The following is a 26,966-nucleotide window of genomic DNA, read 5'->3' on the forward strand; positions in this document are numbered from 1 at the left end:
TCTTTTGCGGTCGCCCTCTCTGACGACGAAGAGGTTGCTTCTCGCCAAGTCGCCTTGAGTTCCGTTCCTGATGACGTCCGAGCCAAACTTTCCAGCATCCGATCCCTCCTTCAAGGGGACATCGGCCGACTAGTAGAAGACGCTTCACCGATTCGGGAGCTTTTCAATGACGTCAGCGGACGAGTACCAGAAGAGGCGGAGGAGGCCCTGGCGCCGGCGGCCTTCATCGAGTCCATGAGGATCCCAGTCTTCAGAGCCCTTCGTCACATGGCCGATCGCGCCAAGCTGACCAAGGCTCGCGAAGAGGAAGACGCTTTCAAGCGTCAGGCTCAAGAGGCGCATCGGCGTATCCATGTTCTAGAAGATTCCCGCCCGGCGATCATAGGTGAGATAGACCGCCTCAAGCGTCGGAGGGCGGAACTTGCCAAGGAAATGGAGCAAGTGACCAAGGCAATCAGTGCCGAAGAGAACAAACTCCAAGAGCTACCCTCTGTTATTGCCGATTTAACACGGGAGAGGCAACGCTTTGCTCATGAGGCACTGAGACTCCATCGCAGCGCATCGGAGGTCCCTGGATCGGCGGAAGAAGATCAACGGGTTCTTGACTCTGCCGATCAGATCCGGCGTCGGGCCATCACGGCTATTGATACCCTTCTGGGTAATCTGTAAAACACTGACCGTTTTGTACGAACATTTACTATCTTCTTTGACCGCCCCTCGCGACGCCCTTTCTATTTATTGCCTTCTTATTACCGATGGGACGTGGCTTTACCAGATTTCCACGCATTTTTTCATAAATACCGACCTCGGTGCTTACTCTCGATAGCACCAACTTGGCTCTCTGTTTAACTTCTCTGCCCCTTCTCATCGGCGCAACTTCTTTGCCATGGCCTCGTCGTCTTCTTCTTCCTCTGTTAACCAGGTGAAGTCTTTGACCTCTACCTTCCCTTCTTTTTTAGACCCTAAGGAAGAGAATGTCCCTCCTCATTTCTTCTTTGTTTCAGCCTCAACGTCTTAGCCCCGAGCTCGTGCGCGCCATTGAGTGCATTCATTCCGAAGACCCATTGACGTCGGAGGACAAGGTGCTGATCGTGGCTCACCGAGAGGAACTCCAGGACCACATTACTGCGGAGGCTCGCGTAGTCTTGGATTCCGTGGTGAGTGAAAGTAACCGTCAATCTCCACCCGTCAGGAGCCATCATTGTGACGATCTCGAAGACGATGTCGCCACGGCGGCCCGAACGATCCTGGACTTCGTGGAGAGGAACGGCAGCCGGCGACCTCCCATCGACAGGAGTTATCCACTCCCTCGGCAAGTCGTTCTCGAAGACGCGGGGGCAGGGACTTCGCACCCTCCCGTGGATCGGAGTCATTTTCTCCCTCGTCAAGTTGAAGCGGAGATTTCAATGAAGGCCATAGAAGAAGAATACCTCCGTCTCATGATAGAGTTAGGTCGGGCTAAGAGGGAGCGCAAGAAAAAGAATAATTAGTTATTGTATTTTTTGTTCTAAGGGCGACTAAATGTTTTGTCGGCCATGTGACCCATCGCCCGTACCGAATGAATGTAATCGGCCGACCCGGTCGACAATGTGTTTGAACCGATCTGTATCGGCTATGTATTTGAACCGATTTGTTTCGGCTATGTGTGATTGTGTTACGGTCAATTTCTCACGTACCGACCCATATACTAGGGTAGTATCTTTTTAAGTATCTTCCATTTAGAGCTCTAGTAAATTCTTCTCCTTCTATGGTTTCCAAAATATAAGCATTTCCTGGAGCGCATCTGCCGATTTTGTACGATCCTTCCCAGGTAGGGGACCATTTTCCGAATTTAGGATCTTTCGACCCGATCGGCAGTACTAACTTCCATACCAAGTCTCCAGGGGAGAACTGCTTGACTTTGACCTTCTTATCGTACCACCTGGCTACTCTCTTTTTATTCTCTTCGATACTTATCAGAGCCCTCAGTCGTTGGCTAGCCAAATCATCGAGTTCCCCTTTCATCAGTGATGAGTAATCGTCGGCTGATAACTGGTCCTGAAGTGAAATGCGCCTTGATCCTGCCCTCGATTCCCATGGTAGTACTGCATCGTGACCGTACACCAGCTGATAGGGAGACAACTTGATAGCCCCGTGACAAGCCATTCTGTACGCCCACAGGGCCTCAGTCAAGCATAGGTGCCACTTTTTCGGATATTCTTCGATTTTCCTTTTGATCAACTTGATTATCCCTTTGTTGGAGGATTCTGCTTGACCATTGGCTTGGGCGTAATACGGAGAAGAGTTTAACAGTTTGATTCCCATGTCGGTCGTAAACTCCTCAAATTCCCCCGATGTGAACATTGTTCCTTGATCGGTTGTTATAGTCTGAGGGATGCCGAATCGGTAGACGATGTGGTCTCTTACGAAGTCGGCCATGATAGCCGATGTCACGGCTCTCAACGGGATTGCCTCCACCCATTTGGTGAAGTAATCAGTAGCCACCAGAATAAACTTGTGCCCCTTGCTTGACGGTGGGTAAATTTGGCCGATAAGGTCTATTCCCCACCCCCTGAACGGCCATGGCTTGATGATGGGATTCATGGCCGATGCGGGTGCACGTTGGACATTTCCAAACTTTTGACACTCCTGACAACCTTTATAATATTTGAAACAATCTTCAAGGATTGTAGGCCAATAGTACCCGTTGTTCCTGATCATCCACTTCATCTTATGTGCCGATTGGTGTGCTCCACATACCCCTTCATGGATTTCTCCCATTAGAGTCTTGGCTTCCTCTGTCCCAAGGCATTTAAGAAGGACTCCGTCGATAGTTCGGTAGAACAGATCTTCTTCGAGCAGTACGTATTTGGTGGCATGAAAGCGTACTCGTCGCTCCACCTTTTTAGACGGATCCTTCAGGTAATCGGCAATTTCTTTGCGCCAGTCGTCGGCTGCAAGTTCTAAGGCCATAGCGCCCAGGATCGGCCGATACCCAGATGCGTGCTGGGCGAGTTTGTTTGCTTCTTCGTTACAGTCCCTTGGAACATGCTCGTTTACTGCCGATCTGAATTCTTTTAAAAGCTGTAAGCAATCTTCGTGATAAATTCTTAATACGTCATCTTTGCACTCAGCCCTTCCGGTTAGTTGATCCACAATAAGCATAGAATCTCCGAAGATCTCAACAGAATCGGCCTTGACTTCTCTCAATAGTTGTAAGCCTTTTAATACAGCTCTGTACTTCGCTTGATTGTTAGTAGTGGCGGTTTCTATCGGCAGAGAAAAATCATAGCTTGCCCCCCGAGGTGATATGAGAACGATGCCAATTCCTGATCCGACCCTGCATGACGACCCATCAAAAAATAATCGCCAAGGCGCCAGCTCCACGAGGGCGATCTCCGGTCCACAGTGCTGGGCGACGAAATCGGCCATGATTTGACCCTTGACGGCTTTTGCCGATTCATACCGCAGGTCAAATTCTGATAAAGCTAAGATCCATTTACCGATTCGTCCTTTCAATATCGGCAGTGATAGCATGTATTTTACTACGTCATCTTTGCATACGACTACACATTCTGCCGACAGTAGATAGTGCCTGAGTTTGGTGCATGAGAAGTAAAGACACAAGCACAAACGCTCTACCGGAGGATATCTTGTTTCGGCATCCAGGAGTCTTCTACTAACGTAATAAATTACCCGCTCTTTGCCTTCAAACTCTTGGACTAGAGCCGACCCAATAGCTTTTTCATCGGCTGATAAATACAGTTTAAACGGCTTATCAGTTTGAGGGGGAACCAAGACTGGCGGTGAGACCAAGTATCGCTTGATATCTTCTAACGCCTTGCGCTGTTCTTCTCCCCATATAAATTCCTGGTCTGGCTTCAACTTCAGAAGTGGCGTGAATGCTTGAATCCGTCCAGATAGATTAGATATAAATCTTCTGATGAAGTTTACCTTGCCGATTAGAGACTGCAGTTCGGTTTTGTTCTGTGGGGCCACGACTTTGTTGATGGCCGCTATGGTCTTCCGATTGACCTCTATGCCTCGTTCGTGCACCATGAATCCTAAGAACTGTCCGGCAGATACACCGAAAGCACATTTGTTGGGATTCATCTTAAGACCGTGCTTTTTGGTACACTCTAGCACCTTTCGCAAATCGGCCAGATGTTCCTCGTGACTTTTGGACTTGACCACAACATCATCGATGTAGATTTCTACCAGGAGGCCAATGAGTTTGTGAAAGATGTAGTTCATAGCTCTCTGATATGTAGCGCCAGCATTCTTCAAGCCGAAAGTCATTACTACCCATTCGAATAAACCAAGATGGCCTGGACATCTGAAGGCCGTTTTGGGTATGTCCTCTTCGGCCATAAGTATTTGATTGTATCCGGCGTTTCCGTCCATGAAGCTAATAATTTTATGTCCCGCGGCGGCGTCGATCAGTACATCGGCCGTAGGCATGGGGTAACCATCCATCGGTGTGGCCTGATTAAGATTCCTGAAATCAACGCACACGCGTAACTTCCCGTTTTTCTTGTATACTGGCACGATATTGGAAATCCACTCGGCATAACGACATTGCCGAATAAATTTTGCTTCGATTAGCCGAGTTATTTCAGCTTTTATGTCTGGTAAACTTTTAGGATTGCAACGCCGTGCGGGTTGTTGGTACGGCCGATACCCTGGCTTTATGGGTAGCCGATGTTCAACAATAGATCGATCTAAACCGGGCATCTCGTGATACTCCCAAGCAAAACAATCCTTGAATTCTCTTAATAAATTTGTCAATTTACATTTGTACTCTGGATCCAAATTTGCACTAATAAAAGTCGGCCTTGGTTTGGTTCCATCACCTAGGTCTATCATTTCTAATGAATCGGCCGACGTGAATCCGTGTCCCAGCTTCCCATCTTCTCGGGCGAACTGATCCATCTATTCTGCGTCTTCGGAGCCGACTGCTCGGATCGGCTGTAGGCCAAAATCGGTGACCTTCAGGAAATCGGTCTCCCACACCCTTCCTGATATGCACCTGACGGTTTCGCAGCTCCACTGCTGCGTGTCGGCTGCTGCAATGCTGTACGCGGAGTCGGCTTTGACTACCTCAATGTTATCACCGACCCATTGTACGAGGCACTGATGCATAGTTGACGGGATGCAGCAGTTTGCGTGTATCCAGTCTCGGCCAAGAAGCATATTGTAGGATCCCTTGCCATTAATAACGAAAAAAGTGGTAGGAAGGGTCTTACTGCCGATGGTGAGGTCGACGCAGAGAGCACCGCGAGCGTTTGACACCTTGCCTTCGAAGTCCTTGAGCATCATGTCCGTCCTGGTCAGGTCGTCATCGCTTTTCCCCAGCTTTCGGAGTACGGCGTACGGCATAATGTTGACAGCAGCTCCTCCGTCGACCATCAATCTAGTAAGGGGGCGACCGTCAACATGCCCTTTAAGGAACAATGCCTTCATATGTTGTCGTTCGTCATCTTCGGGCTTTTCGAACGTGGCCACCATTGGCTCCAAAGCCAACTGCGTTGTCTGTTCTTCTATCGCCGATACGTCCTGTTGATCGGCGGGAGTCATGAACTCCAATGGCAGTATGAAAACCATGCCGATCTTGGCTGCCGATTCGTCGCCCGCCGATTCATCGTCTCTTTTACCGTTCCTTTTGGGGTGCCATATCTGAGGCCTTCCTTCCTTCTTGTCTGCCGTGCTCTGTTGCTCTTCCTCTTGTTGCTCCCATTGGCGGAGACGCTGGATTCTCCGTTTTTGTGACTTGGTTATTGGTCTCCCCCCCTGTCTTGGCGCGTTCCCACTCCGGTTCGCGCCCTAACGGGTTTTCATCTGTCACCCGAGCATCGGCCGTTTCTTCAAGCCGGCTGTGGACATTGGTTTTGTTTTCTGACCGGTCATGCCGATCAGTCCTGCCCCCTGCCTATCATGGCGTCTATCTTCCGATCGATCATATCGGTCACTTCTGCCCCCAAGCCGATCACGCACGGGAGGGCGCTGGTCATCTTGGTTGCGCCAGTTCCCGCTGATCGGTTCTGGCCTTCCGTCTCTGGAGCGAGACCTGTTGAACGGCCGATTGCCTCGATATGGACCGGTGCATTCCGGGCAAGTATCGGCCGAAGGTAGCCTGAGGTTGTTTTCCCAATAGTGAATGAAGAACGGGCATCTCCAGTGCTCCTCGTGCCGACGCATTGCTTCTTCTCGGGACCTTGAGCGTTCATGTTGGCGTTGGTACTTTTGGAGCAGGCACTGGGAAGTAATACGTGGTCCATCTGACTCACCATCATTGTCCTCCATTCGCCGTTTCCCTTTGACATCTTCAGGCGTAGCTTGATTTCTGGGATCGACAGAGCCACTCTTTTTGGCCGATTCGGACGTCAGCACTTTTGTTTGGAGAGAATTCTTCCCCGTATCAACCATGTTGGTAGGAAAGGGGTGCTGGTCGATTTTCATTGGTTTGGCCGATTTTGCCGGCACTTCAAATTTGAGTCTGACTTGTTCAATGGCCGACTGTATCTGCTGCCTGAAGATCTTGCACTCGTTGGTATCATGTGATGTGGCATTGTGCCACTTGCAATACTTCATCTTTTTTAATTGTTCGGCAGAAGGTATTGTATGGTATGGCGAGAGTTTAATCTGCCCTTCCTGGAGGAGAAGGTCGAAGATTTTATCGGCCTTAGTTGTATCAAAGCCGAATGCTTCTGGCTCCTTTTTGCCGAATGTGCATGATATCGGCTTCTTCCCCTTGATCCATTCCGCAAGTCCGATTTCAACATCTTCTTCATCCTCTAATTCTTCCAGGAACGCCACTTTCTTCTGGAAATTCCTCCGTGGATCGAATGGACGCACATCCTGTCCGGACAATCGGTGAACGATCTGGCTCAGGCTTTCGAACTCCTGTGAAGCATATTTCTCTTTAATGTGTGGCAGAAGGCCTTGGAAAGCTATATCGGCCAACTGCGCATCGGTTAGAACCAGGGAGTAGCACTTGTTTCTGATTTCCCGAAATCTCTGTATATACGAGGGTATCGGCTCATCACTCCTTTGCCGGAGGCTAGTCAAATCGTATAGTTTCATTTCATGGACCCCAGCATAGAAGTACTTGTGGAACTGTCTTTCTAAATCGGCCCATGTGATAATCGAGTTTGGTGGCAAAGTCGTGAACCATTGGAAGGCCGATCCGGACAGAGATGACGAGAATAACCGTACCCGTAGGGCATCTTGCGTAGCTGCTTCTCCGCATTGGATGATGAATCTATTCACGTGCTCCACGGTCGAAGTATCGTCCATCCCCAAAAATTTGGTAAAATCAGGAACTTTGTACCGATGGGGGAACGGCAACAAGTCATATGTAGATGGGTATGGTGTTCTATAGGTATAAGTTTGCATTTTCGGCTTCAAGCCGAATTGTTCTTGCATCACCTCCGCAATTTGCGCCGACCAATCTGGTTGTTGCTGGGGAATAGTTGGCTGCGGTATCGGCACGTGCTGATAAATCGGAGGCTGAATAAAAGGAGACTGATGAAAAGGTGGTATCTGAGTATAAGCTGGCGGTGTAGTAAAGGTTGGCCGTTTGAATGAACCACTCGTTTCATCATATAGCATGAGCTCTGCTGTCTTGTTGACCTCCGGAGCGACAGGCTGGTATGGTGGTATGGTCGGCCGGATGGCCGCTTGGGAGGGTGCCTGGAACGGAGGGTTTCCTTGACTGGCCGATTGATTCAGACCGGCCGTGTTTAAAGGTGCCCCCCAGGGTGAAGGGCTGACTGGAGGGAATGGTGCAGAGGACAGTTGGATGGAGCCATATCCCAAAGGAGTTGATGACGTAGAAGCACCGGATCCTCCAACAGAAGATTGGATCGGCTGCGAAGCCGGATAAGCCTGATTTGGTGGAATCGGCTGAAAATACGTCGGTCCCCTGTATCCTTGAGGTATGCCTCCGGCGAAGGAGTTGACAACGGCATTGTGCACCATGTTTGAAATCACCGGGGATTGATCGATGAAGGCGTGATGAATAGATTGTTGAATCATATCGGATATTTTATCCGAATCCTCAGAAATTGTGATCTGACGGGGAGTAGGGAAGGGAGTCTTCTTAACAGTCTCCCCGCTCCTGGAACGACTGAAAGATTTCAAGCAAGTCTTTCGGACTTGTTCCATATATTTGTTCAGATCTTCCTTTTGGTCGTCCTTTAGATCTGCTTCCGTCACCTCGATGACGTTATCTTCAGAGACTTCAGCAGCTTTCGACATGACAGCGGTTGTATCGATGGAGGGAAGAATGAGTCAAAGGCTAGAAATAAGATATGAGCACAGAGTCCCTAGACCACTAAAATAGCACGGAGTCTTAGGATAAATCTCTTTTAAGTTTGCTTATTAGTTTGTGTTGGCGCTAGAAATCGGTCAAACGAATCCCAGCGACCAACACACGACCCGGGAGAATCTGCTTAGCTCCTGTTCGGGTGAATGCCCTGGTGCGGTTCACGCGGCGTGCCAGCCAATCTGACCTGTTGATTGGCAAGGAAGAATACGTGTCAGGTTCAGAATTCTCGATCGGCTATGTTCCGATTTCGAGAGAATTTATCAGCGAATCGGCCGATTTACTGTAATACTGAAATCGGCTATGAGGCAGCCTGATCTCTGTAGCTTTGTAGACAGGAAACTGCTAAAGTAATCGGTACAAAACTTATGATAACAACACTAGGAACAGATCTAATCGGCAATAAATGGATCTAACGATAGAAGATGAAAAAAACCGATACTACCGATTCCTAGCTGGATAACTGGTGATAAAGACTAGAAAAACAGGTAAAAACCTATGAATCTAGCAAATATCGATAACTAGTGAATAAATCTAAACGAAACAACAGCGATACGCCCGAAGTTAAAGCTTAGATGTTACTCGATAAGCGGAACTTACAGAATCGACTGGAGATCAAGATGATGCAGCCCCACCAATCCGCACGAACTCGTGAGAAGAGAAAAATAATGGCGAAGTCGCCTGCTTGAAAATAAGTACAAAGAAAAAGTAGCTTGTTGTATTGATTGGTTGATGATTACAGATTTACAAAGGTAGCTATTTATAGCCCCGTACAGATAACTTCTTAACCGACTAGAATCCTATCTCTAATTCAAACAGAAAACGAATATCTACAAGCACAATTCGTGCTAGGTTAGTTACTCCACGCTTTGTGGGCTGACCTCCACCTTATCCTTCCATCCCTTTCCGAGCCCATACAGGCCCAATTAGTCCACCCTCCTGATCGGCCAATCTCTCATCGGCAAAAGATTACCGATTGGGACTCTGGTGCATTCGTCCTGAAGCGAGACAAAAGTCGCCAGCCGATTCCGCACTATAGCACCATTTGGCCGATTCCCAACTGTGCTTCTCCGATTTCCTTTCCTCTTGGCGCCGATTCTACTGGTGACGAAATCTGGCGTCAACACATGCCCCCCAGTTTCGGAGTAAAACACAGTCTTTTACTTCGAAATTCTTTATAATCTCCCCTCCGAAACGGCCGCAGTGAAAATATATAGCATCGAAAGTCACTAGTACATATATAGCATCGAAAGTCACTAGTACATACCACAATTCTCTATTTGCAATATGTATTAAATTTAAAATTAAAAACCTAGAAAGCAATACATCATAAAACAAGTGATTATTGTAAATTCAAACCTCGGATGTTACGACTCCTTAGAAGTCTTGACGCAACAAGACGGTCAACACAGGAGTCATCAACCAAGAGAACGTGAGGAGTGGCCATGATACTCCTTTCCTTAACCTTTCAACCTTTGATACAGGATGGCCAGTGTCAAGTTGTAGTTGTAGGAGTAAAGCCACAATGGACCTTTTTATATAGTAATGTCTAGCTGTACTATTGCATCCTCAAGACAGATAGTTGCCGCCATACTATCTTGAAGATAGAAAGTTAGTAACTTGACATATTACGATATCTTTAGGCTAAGAACCAACAACTAAAGGCTGTACTAATATATCGCTAGCATAGAATAATGTGCCTATGGAAACAATATTCTAAAGATATAGAAATAATAAATAATATCAGGACTAATGGATGGGCCCAGTGTGGTTGGTCTGCTAAGGCACTCTGTTTTGTGCACCCACAACATGTATGTGAGGCTTCAGGTCACCAGTTCTCTGCATCGGGTTCATGAAGAGGGAGAGGTAAGGTGCTGGCGTGTTGCAGTGGTGTTGGTTGTGGGAGGCTGATAGATGGGGTCCGAGTGGAAACTAAACCAAGTGTTCGACTGGCAGGACCGGGGGTCATGGTGCCGTGCTTTGGACTCATGGTGTCATGGATCGGTGGACCAGCTCGGGTGGTGCTGTCAGCCTACTGGATTGAGAGTAGGGAGGAGATTAGATGCAATGACGACGCTAGGGGATAAAACAAAGCAGGCGGCCAGGCTTGCCTGCCATTTCCGGTCATTGGTGGCGATGAGATCAAGCAGATGGGAGAGAGGACGGTGCGACTATACCTGAGCATTTTTTGCCAAGCCCGGTCGGCCCATGAGCCCAGCCTAAGCCCATTGGGATTTGGCCCGCCCATTCTTGCTATGGGACTGGATGCGGTCAGCGAAAACTAAGCTCGAAAAAATTCAGGCCGGCCTGTGCCTGCCGAGAATATTAATCTGCATTATTTTTCAACTAAAAAGAACGGCTCGGGCCTGACCTGAAAAATCGACTTGACAACACCCATGGGACGATCGTGGGCACGAATTTTTAGCCCTAAATGAACCGGGCTTTTTTTCCAACCCGACCCGACCCGAAAAATGCTTAGGTCTAGGTGCAGCGGAATTGCCTAGGATGTTTTTATCGATGGTGAAAGCTTGCAGGATGGGGTGAAAATGAAGCCTTGATGTTAAGGATTTTTGGTCGGGTTTCTGTGCAAGGAAAAGGTGCAGCAGGGTGTTGAGGACCTTTACAAGGTCCATTTGGAGGTAGCGGCTCGCCAGCGGCGGATCTCTGCGATTCAATCAGTCTCAAGGTCAAGATGAAACAGGGGTGGCTTGGTTGGGTGAGGGTTCAGGGGATTCGATGCTTGGGGAGGAGGACGGCTGGGTACTCAAGGTATCATGCTTGGGCGCAGCTCAGCCAGGATCTTGCCAGTGGCAGTTGCTTATAGTAATCCTAAGGGCTAAGTCGACGTGGGTTCGGAGGTGTAACACCCTGATTTTTAGGAATTTCTAAATTTTACTAAATTTTGACACTTTTTTCATTTAAAAAACTATTTATTTTCTTTATTAGCTAGCTAGGTTAGTTAAAAAAAATTCTAAAACAAAATCTTGCATTTAAAACCTCATTTTTGTTGCATGGTTTGCACGTGACCCTAACATCCTAGAACCTTTATCCAATTCAAACTTGAATTAGGTGCAAGTTTGAAATGAATCAAACATTTCAACGAAATAACATACCCCTTTAAACCTCCCATCGGCACAAAAAACAAAAGGCCCATAGGCTCCTTCACATCCTTCTCCCCTTCCTCTCTCATTTTCGGATCAGCCCACCTCAACCACCAGGCCACCTCTTCTTACTTCGCTAATAGCAAGCGTGTTCTTGATGTCGGCTATGGCAACCTTCTGATTCTACAAGTATACAATATCGGATGTAGGTTTTTTCTCTCAGATTATCACAAGATTTATATCGAATATATAGAAACCAAGACTACAGATTGTTTCCAGGGGAATATGACATGACTTCTTGACTATGGCGCCAGAAAAAGCCTTCGTAAAAACGGAATAGAGACGCAGTGAAAAGAATGGTTGCAAATGACGGAAAAACTGGCTGTCACCGGGCGGCGCCTATCACACGCCGAGCGGCGTTACAAGGGAAAAAATGCCAGGGGATAGCTAGCTAGGTCTTACTGGTAAACTAAGATCGTAGCCTAATCTAATGCACAACTCTGGCACCGATATACTACTGTTCTTGTCCTCTTCCCAAGCTTCTTTAAATCCGTTCCCTCCTCTATGGCATCACCCGAATTTCAACTTTCACAGCAACAAAACTTGTCACGGCCCCGGATCAAGTCTCACGACGCTTACTATGTTCTTATGCTTTGGTAAATTTCTAAAAAAAGTTCTGTTCCGATCACAAATCCTAGCTTATGCTACTCGCACAATCGGATAGAAGCAACGTCCACTTCAGTTATATGACTTTCAGCTAGTAGTCATCACGATTAGGGTCTACCACACGATGTCTAGTTCTAGCAAACTAGGCGGCGTTTGGATGCCAGGGACTAAACTTTAGCCCTGTCACATCGGACGTTCGGATACTAATTAGGAGGACTAAATATAAGCTAATTACAAAACTAATTGTAGAACCCCTAGGCTAAATCGCGAGATGAATCTATTAAGCCTAATTAATCCATCATTAGCGAATGGTTATTGTAGCACCACATTGTCAAATCATGAACTGATTAGGCTTAATAGATTCGTCTCGCGATTTAACCTAAAGGTTGTGTAATTAGTTTTGTAATTAGTCTAGGTTTAATACTTCTAATTAGTGTCAAACATTCGATGTGACGGGGACTAAAATTTAGTCCCCTCCTCCCAAACAGGTAGGTGACCCACCAAAATTTAATTCCCTCCCACGGGAAGTCGAATCCGGATCTGCCGGATACTACTGAGGTACTCTAACTACTAGACTAGAGATATTGTATTTATTTGATATTATAGATATTAACTGTGTAAACTTAGTCAAGGTTAGATAAATTTAATTTAGAGCACTACATTTATATTCAGGTATCTTTGATTTTACGAAATATCTAAGTTGTAATTACTCCATCCGTTCAAAAATGTAGATCGTTTTGATTTTTTAATTCTAGATATAGTATATAGAGTGTATATCTAGCTGAGTAGCAATACCTATAAATTTTTAAAAATTAAAACGATCTAAATTATGGTCGGAACGGAAGGAGTAGCAAAATCTCCTGAGCATGGAAGTGTAGAAATACATACGCCACAAAGAAGGTTGTGCATGAACGTGTTAACGTATATCGATTCACGTGGATGAAGGATAACAGCAACAAAGACGTAACCGAGCTCGGTGTTGATCTAGCTGTTCATTTTTTTTTCTGAAACTTATCTTCTCTCCGAACAACATGACATGACCAGGTGCAAAGATCTGCAATGAATATGACGTGGCAACGCACCACCCACGTACTCTGCAGAAGGGTCCAAGAGTTCACCGCTCGTGTGACTTGGCACACAGCTCAACCACTCGCCCGGATCGAACAACTGAAAAGCGAAAACAAACAAAACGTAATCCTTACCCTATCCCAACCGTCGGATCGCCGGATCCAACGGCTAGAACCTCCCGCAATCTCCCCTCATCCTATCCATCCACTCCCACTTCAGCCTTACTCCACTGTGCTCGCAGCTCACATTCGAGCACGTCGAGCTCAATCGAAAGATCCTCCTCCCCGAGGCGAGGCCGAGCCCAAGAATCCCCGCAACAATGACTTCCCTTTCCTCCGCCGTGGCATTGCCGTCGTCATGCCGGGCCCGTCCGGCGGGTGGCAGCCGGAGGGCGCGGCTGCTGGTGACGCGCGCCGCGGCGTCGAGCCCCAAGCTGCCGAACGGGCGGCGGCTGCGGGTGGCGGTGGTTGGGGGTGGCCCCGCGGGCGGCGCCGCGGCGGAGGCGCTGGCGAAGGGCGGCGTTGAGACGGTGCTCATCGAGCGGAAGATGGACAACTGCAAGCCCTGCGGCGGGGCCATCCCGCTGTGCATGGTGTCGGAGTTCGACCTGCCGCTGGACCTCGTGGACCGGAAGGTGAGGAAGATGAAGATGATCTCGCCGTCCAACGTCGCCGTCGACATCGGCCGCACGCTCGCGCCGCACGAGTACATCGGGATGGTCAGGCGCGAGGTGCTCGACGCCTACCTCCGCTCACGGGCCCAGTCCGCCGGCGCGGAGGTCGTCAATGGCCTCTTCCTAAGGTACGGTACATCGAAAACCAAACGGCAAGATTTGCCTATGTGAGCTGAACTGAGTCATATTCATGCACTGATACTGGCAGTATTTAAACTGCATCAAAACTGCCAGGATGTACGCTACTTGGTACCAACAAGTTGGTTTTACTTTCTCAGGGAGCATAGATTTGGTCTTGATTTGTGCATGCATGTCATTTTAGGGAGTTAATTTGTGCATTTGTGTTGAGAGCTGATACCCTCAACTACTACTAGTAGTCTAGTACTATCACAAATTATAGGTAATTTGATTCAAATTGAATGAATCAAAAGTAAACATGGAAAATGGATCTGCATGCAGCAGATCAAATTTGAGCTAGAAATCCAACTCTAAAATCTCCGAATGTCAGTTCCTGTTTGAAAGTGGCACGCATATCCCAACGAGCAGGATCTGTGATTGATCAATGCCTGTTCTATCTGCTCAGGTACGAGGCGCCCAAGGAACCGAACGGCTCGTACGTGGTGCACTACAACCAGTACGACAGCAGCAACGGCAAGGTTGGCGGTGAGAAGAAGTCGTTGGAGGTGGACGCGATCGTGGGCGCGGACGGCGCCAATTCCCGCGTGGCCAAGGACATGGGCGCCGGCGACTACGAGTACGCCATCGCGTTCCAGGAACGCGTCAAGATCCCCGACGACAAGATGGTGTACTACGAGGAGCGCGCCGAGATGTACGTCGGCGACGACGTCTCCCCCGACTTCTACGGCTGGGTGTTCCCCAAGTGCGACCACGTCGCCGTCGGCACCGGCACCGTCACCCACAAGGCCGACATCAAGAAGTTCCAGGCCGCCACCCGCCTCCGCGCCAAGGACAAGATCGAGGGCGGCAAGATCATCCGCGTCGAGGCGCACCCCATCCCCGAGCACCCGAGGCCGAAGAGGGTGTCCGGGCGCGTGACGCTGGTGGGCGACGCGGCCGGGTACGTGACCAAGTGCTCCGGCGAGGGCATCTACTTCGCGGCGAAGAGCGGGCGGATGGCGGCGGAGGCGATCGTGGCCGGGTCGGCGAACGGGACGCGGATGGTGGAGGAGAGCGACCTGCGCAAGTACCTGGCGGAGTTCGACCGCCTCTACTGGCCGACCTACAAGGTGCTCGACATCCTGCAGAAGGTGTTCTACCGCTCCAACGCGGCGCGCGAGGCCTTCGTGGAGATGTGCGCCGACGACTACGTCCAGAAAATGACCTTCGACAGCTACCTCTACAAGCGCGTCGTGCCGGGCAACCCGCTCGACGACATCAAGCTCGCCGTCAACACCATCGGCAGCCTCGTCAGGGCCACCGCGCTGCGCAGGGAGATGGAGAAGGTCACCTTGTGAGCCGCCGGCTGCGACGTCGTCGAGCTGCCGTTCACTTCAGGTGTTCGAGTCGCAGCTCATCGATCGGTGTATTAGTAGAGGTTCGCGGCTGATCATGCAAGCGAGTTAATTGAGGCCAGCGTGCGTAGGCACGGAGAGTTAAAGGACAGAGGTGGTGCAGGTGGAGGAAGTCGATCAAAAGTGCTGTCTGTTTCTGACTTTTGATCGGTCCTGCCCCGTTCATGTAAAACATGGCATCTGGTGATGCTCAGAACTCGGAGGGGTTCGATTCGATTACTGAAAGCGGCAAACTTCGACGTGAATGAATGTATCATACATAAAGCTAAAAGTCCTGTGTGTTTCGTTCCTGTATGCCTGCATCCTTAGATTTTCAATTCTGACGAGCAAGCAAATGTATCGAAACTGTTGAGCTGTTGTTCTAGCAGAAACGAAGTTCATGACAGAGCAATTCTGAAATTCGGAGGAGGAGGATCGAGGACGGCAGCAAAGAGACACAAATAGCAAAATGATTCTTGCGCTGCTCCTGATTAACCTACTACTAAATGACAAGCCTAACCTTAAAATTAACAAGCTACTGCTAGTTACAACTAGGGATGGTAAAGGAGCCCTCCTCCAAAAAAAGTCTAGTAAATTTAAGGATTGGACTCAATAAGAGCCGGATCATAATATTATATGATTTTAAACTAAAAATAAATAAGGTTAATTTAAATTGTGAAGGAGGCACGTCATGAACCACGGCCACCGACGCTGCGCATCAAGATCGGACCTCAAACCTGCACCTGCAAAACGTCCAGAGACAAGTATCAGCAAGCAGAGTCATTTATTTTGAGTTCTTTCTTTGTTTAGATGGAAATCGGTCCATCACGACGCGCGGTGTTGACCTGGCCTTGAGCCTCTCTTCCTCTTCCAGTTCTCCTTGTAACACGCCTGACTCAGCTGCTTCGTCTTCTCATCCAACGGCACCTCAGGCCTCTCCTCGATCAGCTTCTTCGTCTGCTGCAGCCTCTCCACCACGATCCTGGTCAGATGGCCATCCACCTCTTCGGTCTCCTTCCCAAGCTCCTGCAGGAGACGCGCAGATTATTGTCAGTTCGTGCAGAGAAATTTTACAATCCGACACGAATTGGTGGCAGTGTTACAGCGGGACGAACAAAGACCTGGACATTGTCGATGAGCGTCTGCAGGCTCTTCACCTTGCGGTGCGGCCACCGCGGGATGCCGAGCTCCCTGCACCGCTTCTTCAGGCCGGTGACCCCCACGTTGAGCTCCCGCGCCGCCTGCTCGATCGGCATGGAGAAATGCTGCGACACGAGCTCGAACGTCAATGCCTTCGCCTCTGATCCACCGCCGGCCGGACGCCCCTGCACTTGTGTGGCTTGCTCCACACTGTCGTAGTCAAGCTTGCGTGATTTCTCCCTCGCAGTATCCAAACTACTCATTGTGACAGTACGCCAGGACCTCTTGAAGTAGTAGTAGTGGGCTGTTTCTTCTTCTCTTACTTCCTGGATGCCTTGTATTTGATGACGGAGGGAGTAATCGGGAAAGACAACTCCGCATGCATTTGTGGCAGCATAATTTATCCCACCTGTTTATTTCTCTCATTTGATATTTCTTGAATTTCTCATCTATCCAATAATTCTCTTACATACCATTGATTCATCTTAACGTTAATGTCAAGATGAATGGTCCTGATATTTTGAGTCAAGATGAATGGTCCAGATTTTGCAGTGGAATGAGCAACAAAATGATGAAGATCCGTTTGCAAAAGTGAAAATTTTCCTCTGTTCATCCTTCGCTAGATGTCTGTACATCACGATCCAGCAGATTTAGATCAACCCCTGAGGGATGAAGGAGAGAAGAGGTTGTGCAAGTCAATGAAGATTCTATCTGTTGTTCCATCCTGTTTATATAAATTTTTAGCAATGTTCAGAACCTGGATTTGTGAAATCCAGGATTAAGTCAAACTTTTATAAAAAATAAATTTAGGAACTGGAGAGGTGCGATGGTGAATGAATGCATCATATGTAGAAGTCCCATGTTTCATTGCTGTATGTCTATGTACTTAGTTTTTGACAATGAGGCAAACAAAATGAAGCTGTTGAATTGCTTGTAGCAGAAAATAAGTTTGGTAACGAAATTCTTTATAGAACTATTTTGAACTTCAAAATGGGAGGTTGGAAAGAGAATGGCAGTGTGCTGCGCGTCTCCCAAATGCAGAGATAAGGCCGCTAGTATAAGGCATGAACCACTCTCCAGTCTCCACAGATGGTCACAACCATTAGAATGGACAGTCAAAAGAAATGCTACTCAGGCGCTACTAAACAGAACAAATCAAATAATTACCAGTAACAACAAAACGCCTATTGAGGAGCGCAGCTACTCGCCAATGGAGTACTACTTAGCTACGAACCCAGGCTCTGCACAAGTAAATATGAACACATCGATTGGCTAACTACGAAGATGGCAGAGCAAAGGAAATGAAATGAAATGAAACCGTTAAATTGCTTCTAACAGAAAATAAGCTTGGTAACGAAATTCTTTATAGACAAATCCGGAGCTTCAAAATGGGAGGTTAGCAAGGGCCAAAGGAGCCAAGGACAGTTACATACAGTAAAATGGCTCTTGCCCTGCTGTTCAGGTTAACTTACTGCTAATGACAAGCCTAGCCACTAGCCAGTAGCCACTACTACTAATTATGGGCTAACACCACTACTAATTAAGCTTCGACACGGCTGACGCTTGTCCATCAGACAAAATTCCTATGATCAAACCTGCAGCTGAACAAAATCCAGAGACCAGAATCTGCAAGCAGAGTCATCTTTCACCAGGTGCCATGCCCCATGATGAGCTGCTGCCTTCTCTTGAACTTCTCCTTGAAGCACATCTGCCTGAGCTCCTTCGTCCTCTCATCCAGCATCACCTCGGGCCTCTCCTCGATCAGCTTCTTCTCCTGCTGCAGGCTTTCCACCTTGCTCTTCGTCAGATTCCCGTCCTCTTGCTCAGTCAGCTTCCCGAGCTCCTGCAGGACACGCACTCCATGTTCGTCAGTTCTTCCAGAGAAATCTTATTCTAGTAGAAAATCGAAACGAATTTCACGACAATGCTCGAACGAGAGAAGCAGAGACCTGGATGTTGTCGATGAGCGTCTGCAGGCTCTTCACCTTGCGGTGCGGCCACCGCGGGATGCCGAGCTCCCTGCACCGCTTCTTCAGCACCGTGACCCCGACGTTGAGCTCCTGCGCCGCCTGCTTGATCGGCATGCAGAAGTGCCGTGACACCAGCTCGAACGTCAGTGCCTTCTTCCCTAGTACACTTCTCCGATGTCCTTGCATCTCCGCGCACTTCTGCACGCTGCCACTGCCAGGCTCCAGCTTGATGAGTGCCTTCTCGCAGTCGCCTTCCTTGCTCTTGCGGCGTGCGTCGTCCTCCTCCACCTGAGCCCAGAAACTCGCGAAGTCGACCTCAGAGAGGCAGCCAAGCTCGTCTACATTTGAAAGTAAGAATACGAATTCTAGAAATTTTTGTACCAGTGAAAGATTGTTTCATGCATCCTTTGTACAAAGGTTCATGGTACCTTGAGAGGAGCTTCTTTGTGAACAAGAAATGGCACGAAAATGCTGATCTGAGAACAATGTTTTCTCTCCGAGCTGGTAGTCAGCGCTAGAGTGTGAAAGAAATAGTAGTAGCTTCGATCAAAATTTCTAGCATACTCGCAAGTCACGTGAGAACCGATAGCACCATCAGAAGTGCTTACCTAAGATCCTGGAACTGAAAGTAGCTCTCGTCCTCGTGGAGCTTAAGCCCCTGGTAGTGGTAGTTGTCCCCTTCCTCATAGAATTGGAGCTCTTCCATAATAGTTGTAACTAGAGTAGTCTGGTAGTGGAACGTAGTAAATGGTCGTAACTAGAGTAGTTTGGGTAGTGGAACGTAGTAAAATCGTAGTGGTAGTGGAACATAGCATGAGAACACTGTAGTCTGGAGGAACTAAGAGTAGTGGCAATCTGACAACACAATGTCAGGAGACGTGAACTACTACTACTTAAGTAGTAACTAGAAAACGCTGCTTCAACTTCCAAGAAATAACATCAAGTAGAAGTATGAACAATATACTGCAAAATCGAAGCTTCATAGATCATTACAACATGGACTCATGCCTTATAACCGTAAATAAATAATATGATAAAATCTGAGTTACTAGCCTACCAAGGACCAACGACATCTTACCACCGATAGGCGCTATACGTGGGCAACTCCGATGACGTCGGCGCTGGGTAGCAACAGAGGGCGTGGCCGGCGCTGGCGTTCCTCGTCGCCTTCTCCCTGATCGCGTTCTCGTTCACGCTGCTGTTGCACTTCGCCACTTTGCACCCGCCGGCAGCGCACTTGACGGAGTCGCCGCCGCCAAGGTGCAGGACGAAGGGTGCTAGGTCTAGGCGTCTAGCAGATAGCAGTTCAATAGGAGAGACGCAAAGATACTTTGTGCAGTGGGAAGTGGCGGAGCCAGCGACTTCGATGAGCCTGGGCGTCTCCACTCTCCAGGTATACAACTAGTGCTAACCAACAGTGGGAAATTAGCTAATGGTTTTGGCAGGTGATGAGCCCGGGCAGATGCCCAGGGTGGCCATGGCTCCGCTAGTGGTGGGACACTGGCTGGAGTGTACTTGCGGTGGGCCGGAGGTGACCAATCGTTTCATTTGGCAATGTCATTATTAGAAAATTCTCGGTTCCCAACACATAACCATGAAGCTTCGTCTCTTTTCTCTCACCTATGGCGTCAGCTAGGTGCCCGCGTGCATCTACTGTGAACGCCAAACAAAAAAAAATGCAAGTGTTCACGCACTGATGCACAAATGAGCAGCCACGAGAATCCTCTGGATCGGACGCTTCTCTCATTTCTCTGTTTTTTCCCCTTGTAAGAACTTTTTATGATATAATCCAGTCAACACTACCAGGTTAAAAATGCACAAGGTCGCTTTGTACCATCGTATGTTTGTTCTCCAGCAATTTATTTAGCACGTTAAATTCGCTAGAGTGAAGCTGCATACATAGGTGCCAAAAGAACATATCATGTGTTACCGCCTCTAGATGTTACCATATTAACAAATACGGTAGCACGGAAACTGGTGCATAAGAAATTCCTCTGGAAATACGAACGGTAGAGCATACAAATATATACCATCTGAATTTAAGATTGAACAAAAACTTGTGCTTTGGCCTGTTCGCTTCAGCTTATTCAGCCGGCTTATCAGCCACCAAACAGTATTTTCCTCTCACAATAAATCAGCCGTTTCGGCTTTTCAGCCGGCTTATAAGCTGAAGCGAACAGGCCAAAGTACAAGTTTTTATTCAACTTCAAACTTTGTGTGATGATATATGTTCGCATGTTCTATCAATTCATATTTTTTGAATGAAGTTTTGATACACCAGCTTACATGCTACTATGTTTGGAAAGATAGGATGTGTTCTACGGAAGAAAGAACATAAAACCTTGGAAAATAGCGCATACGTGTACAGTGTACATAACAGTCACAACTCGAGGTAAGGAGCATCACTTCGAAAGAATAGACATGTCTCTTCACAATTTTGCAAGGAAACACCCTTCCATCCCTGTATGCAGTGCTGATCTCTCTGATAACAAAAGAAATAAGCCTCATACCCAAATTATATTGATACGCACTAATTGTAGTCATATATTCATAATGCGTAGCAAACTTGTTATAGAAGTACTTAACCTAAAAAACAACCGGGACCATCGAAAGAGCTTGTAATCGGACCACGATTCTTCTTAACGTAAAAATACACAGCTCTCCTACGTGTTCACGAAGAAAATATTACAAAAGGTACTTTTTAAGACTTCTATTTCCCAAATACCATCTTATAGAATATGTTTACCCAATACCATCTTATAGAAATATGAGCATAGAATACTGTAATATTTAAAAAAAAGACAATACTCTTTCTATAATCACAAGTAGGGTCCGATCCAGCGTAGGGTATACCGAGCATTTTTGATCCGGCCAAGCTCCCTGGGATTTGACCTGCTCATGCTTGCTATGGGATCAGCGAAAATCAAGCCTAAAAAAAATTTGAGCGGCTCGAGTCCATCCAGACAATTTATTTGATTTATTTTTCAATTAAAAAAGAGCAAGAAGCCCGAACCTGGCTCAAACCGAGCCCAAAAAACCAGCCCAACAATGCCCATGGGACGATCTTGAGTACAAATTTTCGACACAAAATAAATCGGACTTGTTTGTTTGCCCGGCCTAACCTGAAAAATGTCCATGAGACAGAGGTTGAAGAAAGCTATTTGAGCCACGTGTGCGTGATGGACCACAAGTGCAAGCAAATTGGGATGCAAGTTCAGCCCCATTTTTACTCTCTTCTACATCCGCCCTTTGCAGTGAGTACTTCCTCGTGTCAAAAAGATAAGAAAATGAACATTTGTGATGGAATAACAGTAGAAGACCAAGTACGAATGGGGCAACACGTACCCCTAACATTTAATGCACGTGTGTATGTCATTCTTCTTATTCATGATTGCGCACCGGTCTGATCTAATCCTATGGCAGCCTGAAGCCGACGGCCTGTTCGCTTCAGCTTATTCAACCGGCTTATCAGCCACCAAATAGTGTTTTCCTCTCACAACAAATCAGCCGGCTTATAAGCTAAAGCGAATCTTTGCAGTACCGACAAGACGCAATGACAAGACGCAAGACGTATGCTTCCAAAGTTTTGCACAACACTCCGTGCTCGAAACAGCTTCCAAAATCGCAACCAGAGAATTCGACGCTCGATCCCTTGGTTATCCTCATTGGTGAGAAATCTGTATCAGATTGCTATGCTATGCGAGATTTCTCTCAGATTGAACTGTGCATGGACGAAATCTCTTAGGTCTGCTCGGCTGTGCTACATCCGGTTACCTGCCTAAATATCTCCATCAGCCTGCCTAAATATCTCCATCTCCTGTCTAATCTTGTGTACACCCGGTTCACAGCTGCTGCAGGAAATTGGATGCTGGCTGCTGCAGCTACAGCTGCAGTGCTGCGCAGCCAGCACTTCCGAGCACAGAGCTGGCAGTGCTGCCAAAACCGGCAGAAATGCTTTTCGCACGAGGCGGCGGCTTGCACGAGGAGCGGCGGCGCGCGGATGCATGCTGCGAGAATCCAAGACCCGCAGCTAGCCCACCACCCCAGTAGCTCAACTGCAGGCCTCCCCCTGCAGCGTGGGCGTCCTCCCCCTTGTCCGTACCATGTGGCTCAACTGCAGGCTCCCCTGCAGCGCGGGCGTCTTGTCAGCACCCTTGCTTGTGTTAAATGTAGCCAGAATTATCGTGCCAATACCCAGAATTACCGTGCCAATAGAGCAATAGCAAGCATTGCTCAGATGGTGACCCGGCTGGCCTGCTATACACATCAGCGATCCCAAATCCTCAAGGCTCTATGCAAAGAAACCGAGGTTAAGGATCCCGAACAATTGCAGCAGGAAAAGGAGGGGAGAAAACTCACCTCTTGTATAAAATTTACATGATTCATATAGAGGAACAATATGTATCACTATCTACGGGATAAAGAAGCTACGCATCTCAGCTCAGTTGACATGATCTGGAAATAAATCCAATCCAGCCTCACTGCTAAATGTATCATACGCTAGTGCAGCAATTCCCTCCAGTTGGAGGCCATTTACTCAGATTTAAAGTATTGGCGTATGCTACCAGCATCCTAACTGTGAAGAACTGCCCAACTGCCCAAGCTGATAGCTGGCTCAACTGCTAAGTGTCCATACTTTGCGAAGCAGCTTGACTGGGCAGCAGCTCTCAACGGGCTAACAGTCAAATTGAGCTATTAAGCACCCTCAAGTGACTATACTTTCCTTACAGAAGCTACTTCCACACAATATCACCCAAAAACTTGAGAGCCGGAACACCTCTGATCTCCATGTCCACAAGCGGTGCTTGGATAATGTTCAAACCCATCAATTCTGGATCGCTCCTTATCATGTCCAAGGCACGTGTTTGATCCTGCATGAAAGAAAATGTGTAAATGTCCCTGCAGTTTGGTGGTTTTTACAACTAGTTACTAGTCAAAATCTAAGCTCTTGGAATGGTATCATTTGTACCTTTCTTTTTATAGCACAAAATTTACAGTCTGATGTTGAAGGTGGTAGAACTTGGTTCACAATGAGTCTTCTTACAGGTACACTTTCCTTTTGTAATGAAGAATGTAGTCTTGATGACTCACTGATTGCCATCACCTGAAAAATGCCAAACCAAACGAAAAGGGGAGAGTATAAGAAAACATAAGCATATGCAAGGGGGCTGGGGAGTTATGAGCACAATTGTTACCGTTGGGATTGTCACAATTATAAACTCCGTTGATTCCGTGTCACGAAAAAGCTCTCGCACTTTCACCATCCTTTCTCTCAGTTGCTCCAATTTGTTGGCCTTTAGTAGGAGGAATATGAGTTAAAGGTTTGAAACACCCATGAATAAAAATAAACTATTCCACAGGAACTGGGCAGGACACTTACTGCATCCTGCTGTTGAACCTCTTGTCCAAATACTGATTTAATAGCTGATGTCGCAGAAGCAATCTTGCTCCTCAGCTGGGGAAAAATGAAGCACCATTACACAAGTGCCCTTTCAAGTTGTAATATACCACCAAAAAAAAAAACTAATCTGATCACACATAAGCCAAGAGTTCCAGAGAATGGCTTCACATAAAATTCTAGTTGAGTTGCAGGGACGCTAGTTGGGGTGGACAAAGAACTGTACACAAGCAGTCTCTGTATCTGGTCATATCAAGCAGTTGATGGAAAGGTATCTGAGGTCAAAACATTGTTCGAGACCACCGATACTGAGCTGAACAAATTATAACCATGTGTTGAGCAAATGAATATACAAACAGGATATACAGATTTCCAATTTCACAAGTTAAATGAGGTAACAGAAAACGACATAATTTGAAAATTGCATGAATAGCGACAAATAAATAATGCCATACAATCACTTTTAAATTGTTTAGCCATCAAAGTAAAACAAGATGATTCTGAAAAGCAATACAAGTCAACTGTTCTTCATCCGGCAATCAGTATATAGCAAGCATCATATAATCTTAGCATGATAGCTAAAAGCACAGAAGAAGCTAACAATACCTTCAGGATCTTTCCAATGGATGCATCCAGGAAGTCTGGCAATGATAGTAACCGAAGTGTATGTCCCTGTCCACAAGGAAAGCAAATAACAGATGATATTGTGATCAGGTATCTGGAGTCAACTCTGGATACAAAATGATACATGGTAATTACCGTAGGGGCAGTATCAAATACAATGCGGCTAAACATGCTGTACTCCTGTGCTTCAAGAAATTGCATAACCTAAATGACACGACAGCAGCAAATTACAAACTACAAAAGGAAGAAAAAGTAGGGATACCGTAAGCACACAAACATGTTCTCACCTTTGAAATTGCTATTGCTTCATCCAATCCTGGTGGTGGCGTGTCCAAAAGCTCACCCAATTTTAACTCCCCAAGCTGTACTGGATAAGATCACAGTTAGCCAACTACAGAAAGGAACCAATATCAAGCAAGATAGTAAGATGTCACAGCTCTGAAACATAAACACACAGAAATATGACCATGCACCTGCTCAACAAGCACTCCAAGGCCCATGCTGTCCATGAAATCTTTTACCCCAGTTCCTCCATTCTTTTGACTTGCTGTCCGAAACTCTTCTCGAGCCTTCTCAGGATTTATCTGCATTCAGCGTGCCACACTAAAAAACAATCCACACCATTCAAGAATACACCACATGTTGTTAGTCCAGCCTTCACTGCCTATTGTACAATAGAACAATAGCCCTTGTGATTTCTAAACATTTGTTTCATTTAACAGTTATCAGGATTTTTCTGCATTAGAATTCCCAGCGTGACTGAGAACTATCCACATCAATCAAGGTTAAGTCATACGTACATCCTTAGTCCAGCCTTTACTACCTATTGTACCATCAAACATTAACACTTGTGATTTGTAAACAGATTATCAGATTTAAAATTTCAGTATTTTCAAAATATCAAACATCAAACACTTGCATTGGCCTTCCTGTTACCATTTCATAAAAAATGCAAAAGGTATCATAGTGTGCAACTTGTGTGGGAGAAACAAGTAATGTGACTAATTGTCTACGTATTTTCATCTTGCACAGGTTAAAGCTGATGGAAATCAGTTTACATGCATGCTTATATTATCGAAACCAAAACTCTAGCTACTGTACTACTACTCTGCTGTCCGCGTCTCACAACTTCTTCTCACCGTTCAGATTCAAATGTTACTAACCTCGAGCGCAAACAGGGGCGCATCAGGACCCTCTACCTGCACGAGCGACCCGCCAGTCAAATCCTGAAACGCCGAGAAATAAAATGAATTAGTTAAGAACAATAATCTAGAGAGTCAAACACATCTCAAAGCAGAGGTGTTCGCCGGGGCTAGCGACCTGCGCGAAGGAGTCGCTCAGCGAGTGCGCGGGGTCGGTGGAGACGACGAGGGTCGGGTGGCCGTCGTTGGCGAAGCGCACGGCCAGCGACGCCGCGCAGCTCGTCTTCCCGACCCCACCCTTTCCCCCGAGCATGTAGTACCGCCGCCGCGTCCCGGACGTCATCTCCTGGAATCCCAGCTCCTCCGCCCCATCCTTCGCGGGCGGGGCGGCCTCCGCCGCAGCCGCCGACGCCACCGCGCGCAGAGAGGCGGAACGTCCCGGGCGGCGTTGTGGGAGGCGTACGACGCAGCGGACCTGCGCCGCGGCGGCGGGCGCCGCCAGCGTGAGGCGGCGCACGGCGGCGTGGAGGCCCGGCGTGGCGGTCGCGAGCATCGTGGCGAGCGGGGGATGAGGCGGATTGCTGGGGTTTCTCTTCTCTTCTCTTCGCTTCTAGCGACGAGGCTCTTCTGCGCTCTCGGTCTCGCACCACCGCGAAGCACCGGCGCAGCCACGAGCTGCCACGCCGGGCCGGATGCCGCAAGGCGGGGGCTCCTATCTAATCTAAACTTCCAGCCCACCGACGCTTATCTCAACCTTACCTTCCTCTTTCTCACCTTCTTCCCCAACCTATTTGATGATGGGTCACTGTAAAAAAAAATATTGAATAAAAAGTATTATCTAACATTTTAAAAAAAAGTTGGACCATCATTTTTTTCAAAAAGTTGAACCAACATTTTTTTAAAAAAGTTGAACCAACATTTATTAATTGAGCCATGATTTTTTAGAAAAAGTTGAATTCAACATTGTTCAAAAAAAAAGTTGCACCAACATTTTTTCCAACCTTCTTCTCCGGCTTCGGTGGCGGCGTGCAGCAGGACAGCCACCTGGCCGATGGCGGCGGGGAGGGAGGGGTGGGCTGGCAGTGGCGGCGGGACGGTCATGGGGCGGCGGCGTGCGTAGGGGAGGAAGGGGAGGGCGGCGGCAACGGGGCCGCGTAGGGACAGTGGCGCAGGCAAGGGAGGGAGGGGAGGGAGTTAGGGTATAGGTTTGTTGTGGATCTGATGGACAATTGCACGAATCTCAAATACCGGGAAGGTTCGATGCCCAAGGCAGCCCAACCAAGCAAGCCCACGTAATGTGAACGGTCCGTAGGCCGTGGCAAGCCCAGATTGTGTTGCGGCCCGCTCATCTTGTGTGGGCTGGATTGC

At 47.7% G+C, this 26,966-nt stretch overlaps 3 protein-coding genes across 3 annotated transcripts; 1 reads left to right on the top strand and 2 right to left on the bottom strand.

The window, feature by feature from the left end:
- The first annotated feature begins 13,378 nt into the window (after positions 1-13,378).
- On the top strand, positions 13,379-15,639 carry LOC117837921 (geranylgeranyl diphosphate reductase, chloroplastic). The gene is made up of 2 exons (XM_034717738.2): positions 13,379-13,941; positions 14,397-15,639. Exons 1-2 carry the CDS (start codon positions 13,460-13,462, stop codon positions 15,286-15,288), a joined length of 1,374 nt encoding a protein of 457 aa, XP_034573629.1. The 5' UTR covers positions 13,379-13,459; the 3' UTR covers positions 15,289-15,639.
- A 510-nt stretch (positions 15,640-16,149) lies between these two features.
- LOC117841750 (uncharacterized) lies at positions 16,150-19,140 on the bottom strand. The gene is made up of 5 exons (XM_072291437.1): positions 19,043-19,140; positions 18,414-18,831; positions 18,114-18,307; positions 16,446-16,719; positions 16,150-16,350 (listed from the first exon to the last, which is right to left on the bottom strand). The coding sequence occupies exons 1-5, from the start codon at positions 19,138-19,140 to the stop codon at positions 16,150-16,152; spliced, it is 1,185 nt and encodes a 394-aa protein (XP_072147538.1).
- Positions 19,141-22,761: 3,621 nt separating this feature from the next.
- LOC117837958 (ATPase GET3B) lies at positions 22,762-26,310 on the bottom strand. The gene is made up of 10 exons (XM_034717786.2): positions 25,777-26,310; positions 25,620-25,682; positions 24,930-25,040; positions 24,744-24,818; positions 24,592-24,660; positions 24,439-24,504; positions 23,815-23,889; positions 23,630-23,728; positions 23,404-23,538; positions 22,762-23,305 (listed from the first exon to the last, which is right to left on the bottom strand). Exons 1-10 carry the CDS (start codon positions 26,149-26,151, stop codon positions 23,168-23,170), a joined length of 1,206 nt encoding a protein of 401 aa, XP_034573677.1. The 5' UTR covers positions 26,152-26,310; the 3' UTR covers positions 22,762-23,167.
- Between the last annotated feature and the right edge of the window lie 656 nt (positions 26,311-26,966).

Source organism: Setaria viridis, chromosome 1, assembly GCF_005286985.2.
Source record: "Setaria viridis chromosome 1, Setaria_viridis_v4.0, whole genome shotgun sequence".
NCBI classification, from domain to species: Eukaryota; Viridiplantae; Streptophyta; class Magnoliopsida; order Poales; family Poaceae; genus Setaria; species Setaria viridis.

Excerpts from the sequence above, each read along its gene's own strand:
- LOC117837921 (XM_034717738.2), top strand. The coding sequence starts at position 13,460 with ATGACTTCCCTTTCCTCCGCCGTGGCATTGCCGTCGTCATGCCGGGCC. Across the intron at positions 13,942-14,396 it reads GTCAATGGCCTCTTCCTAAG|GTACGAGGCGCCCAAGGAAC; the intron begins GTACGGTACATC and ends CTATCTGCTCAG.
- LOC117841750 (XM_072291437.1), bottom strand. The coding sequence starts at position 19,140 with ATGGAAGAGCTCCAATTCTATGAGGAAGGGGACAACTACCACTACCAG. Across the intron at positions 18,308-18,413 it reads CGCTCATCGACAACATCCAG|GAGCTCGGGAAGCTGACTGA; the intron begins GTCTCTGCTTCT and ends CGTGTCCTGCAG. Across the intron at positions 16,351-16,445 it reads CGCTCATCGACAATGTCCAG|GAGCTTGGGAAGGAGACCGA; the intron begins GTCTTTGTTCGT and ends CGTCTCCTGCAG.
- LOC117837958 (XM_034717786.2), bottom strand. The coding sequence starts at position 26,151 with ATGCTCGCGACCGCCACGCCGGGCCTCCACGCCGCCGTGCGCCGCCTC. Across the intron at positions 23,890-24,438 it reads CCATTGGAAAGATCCTGAAG|CTGAGGAGCAAGATTGCTTC; the intron begins GTATTGTTAGCT and ends ATTTTTCCCCAG. Across the intron at positions 23,729-23,814 it reads AGGTTCAACAGCAGGATGCA|GCCAACAAATTGGAGCAACT; the intron begins GTAAGTGTCCTG and ends CTCCTACTAAAG.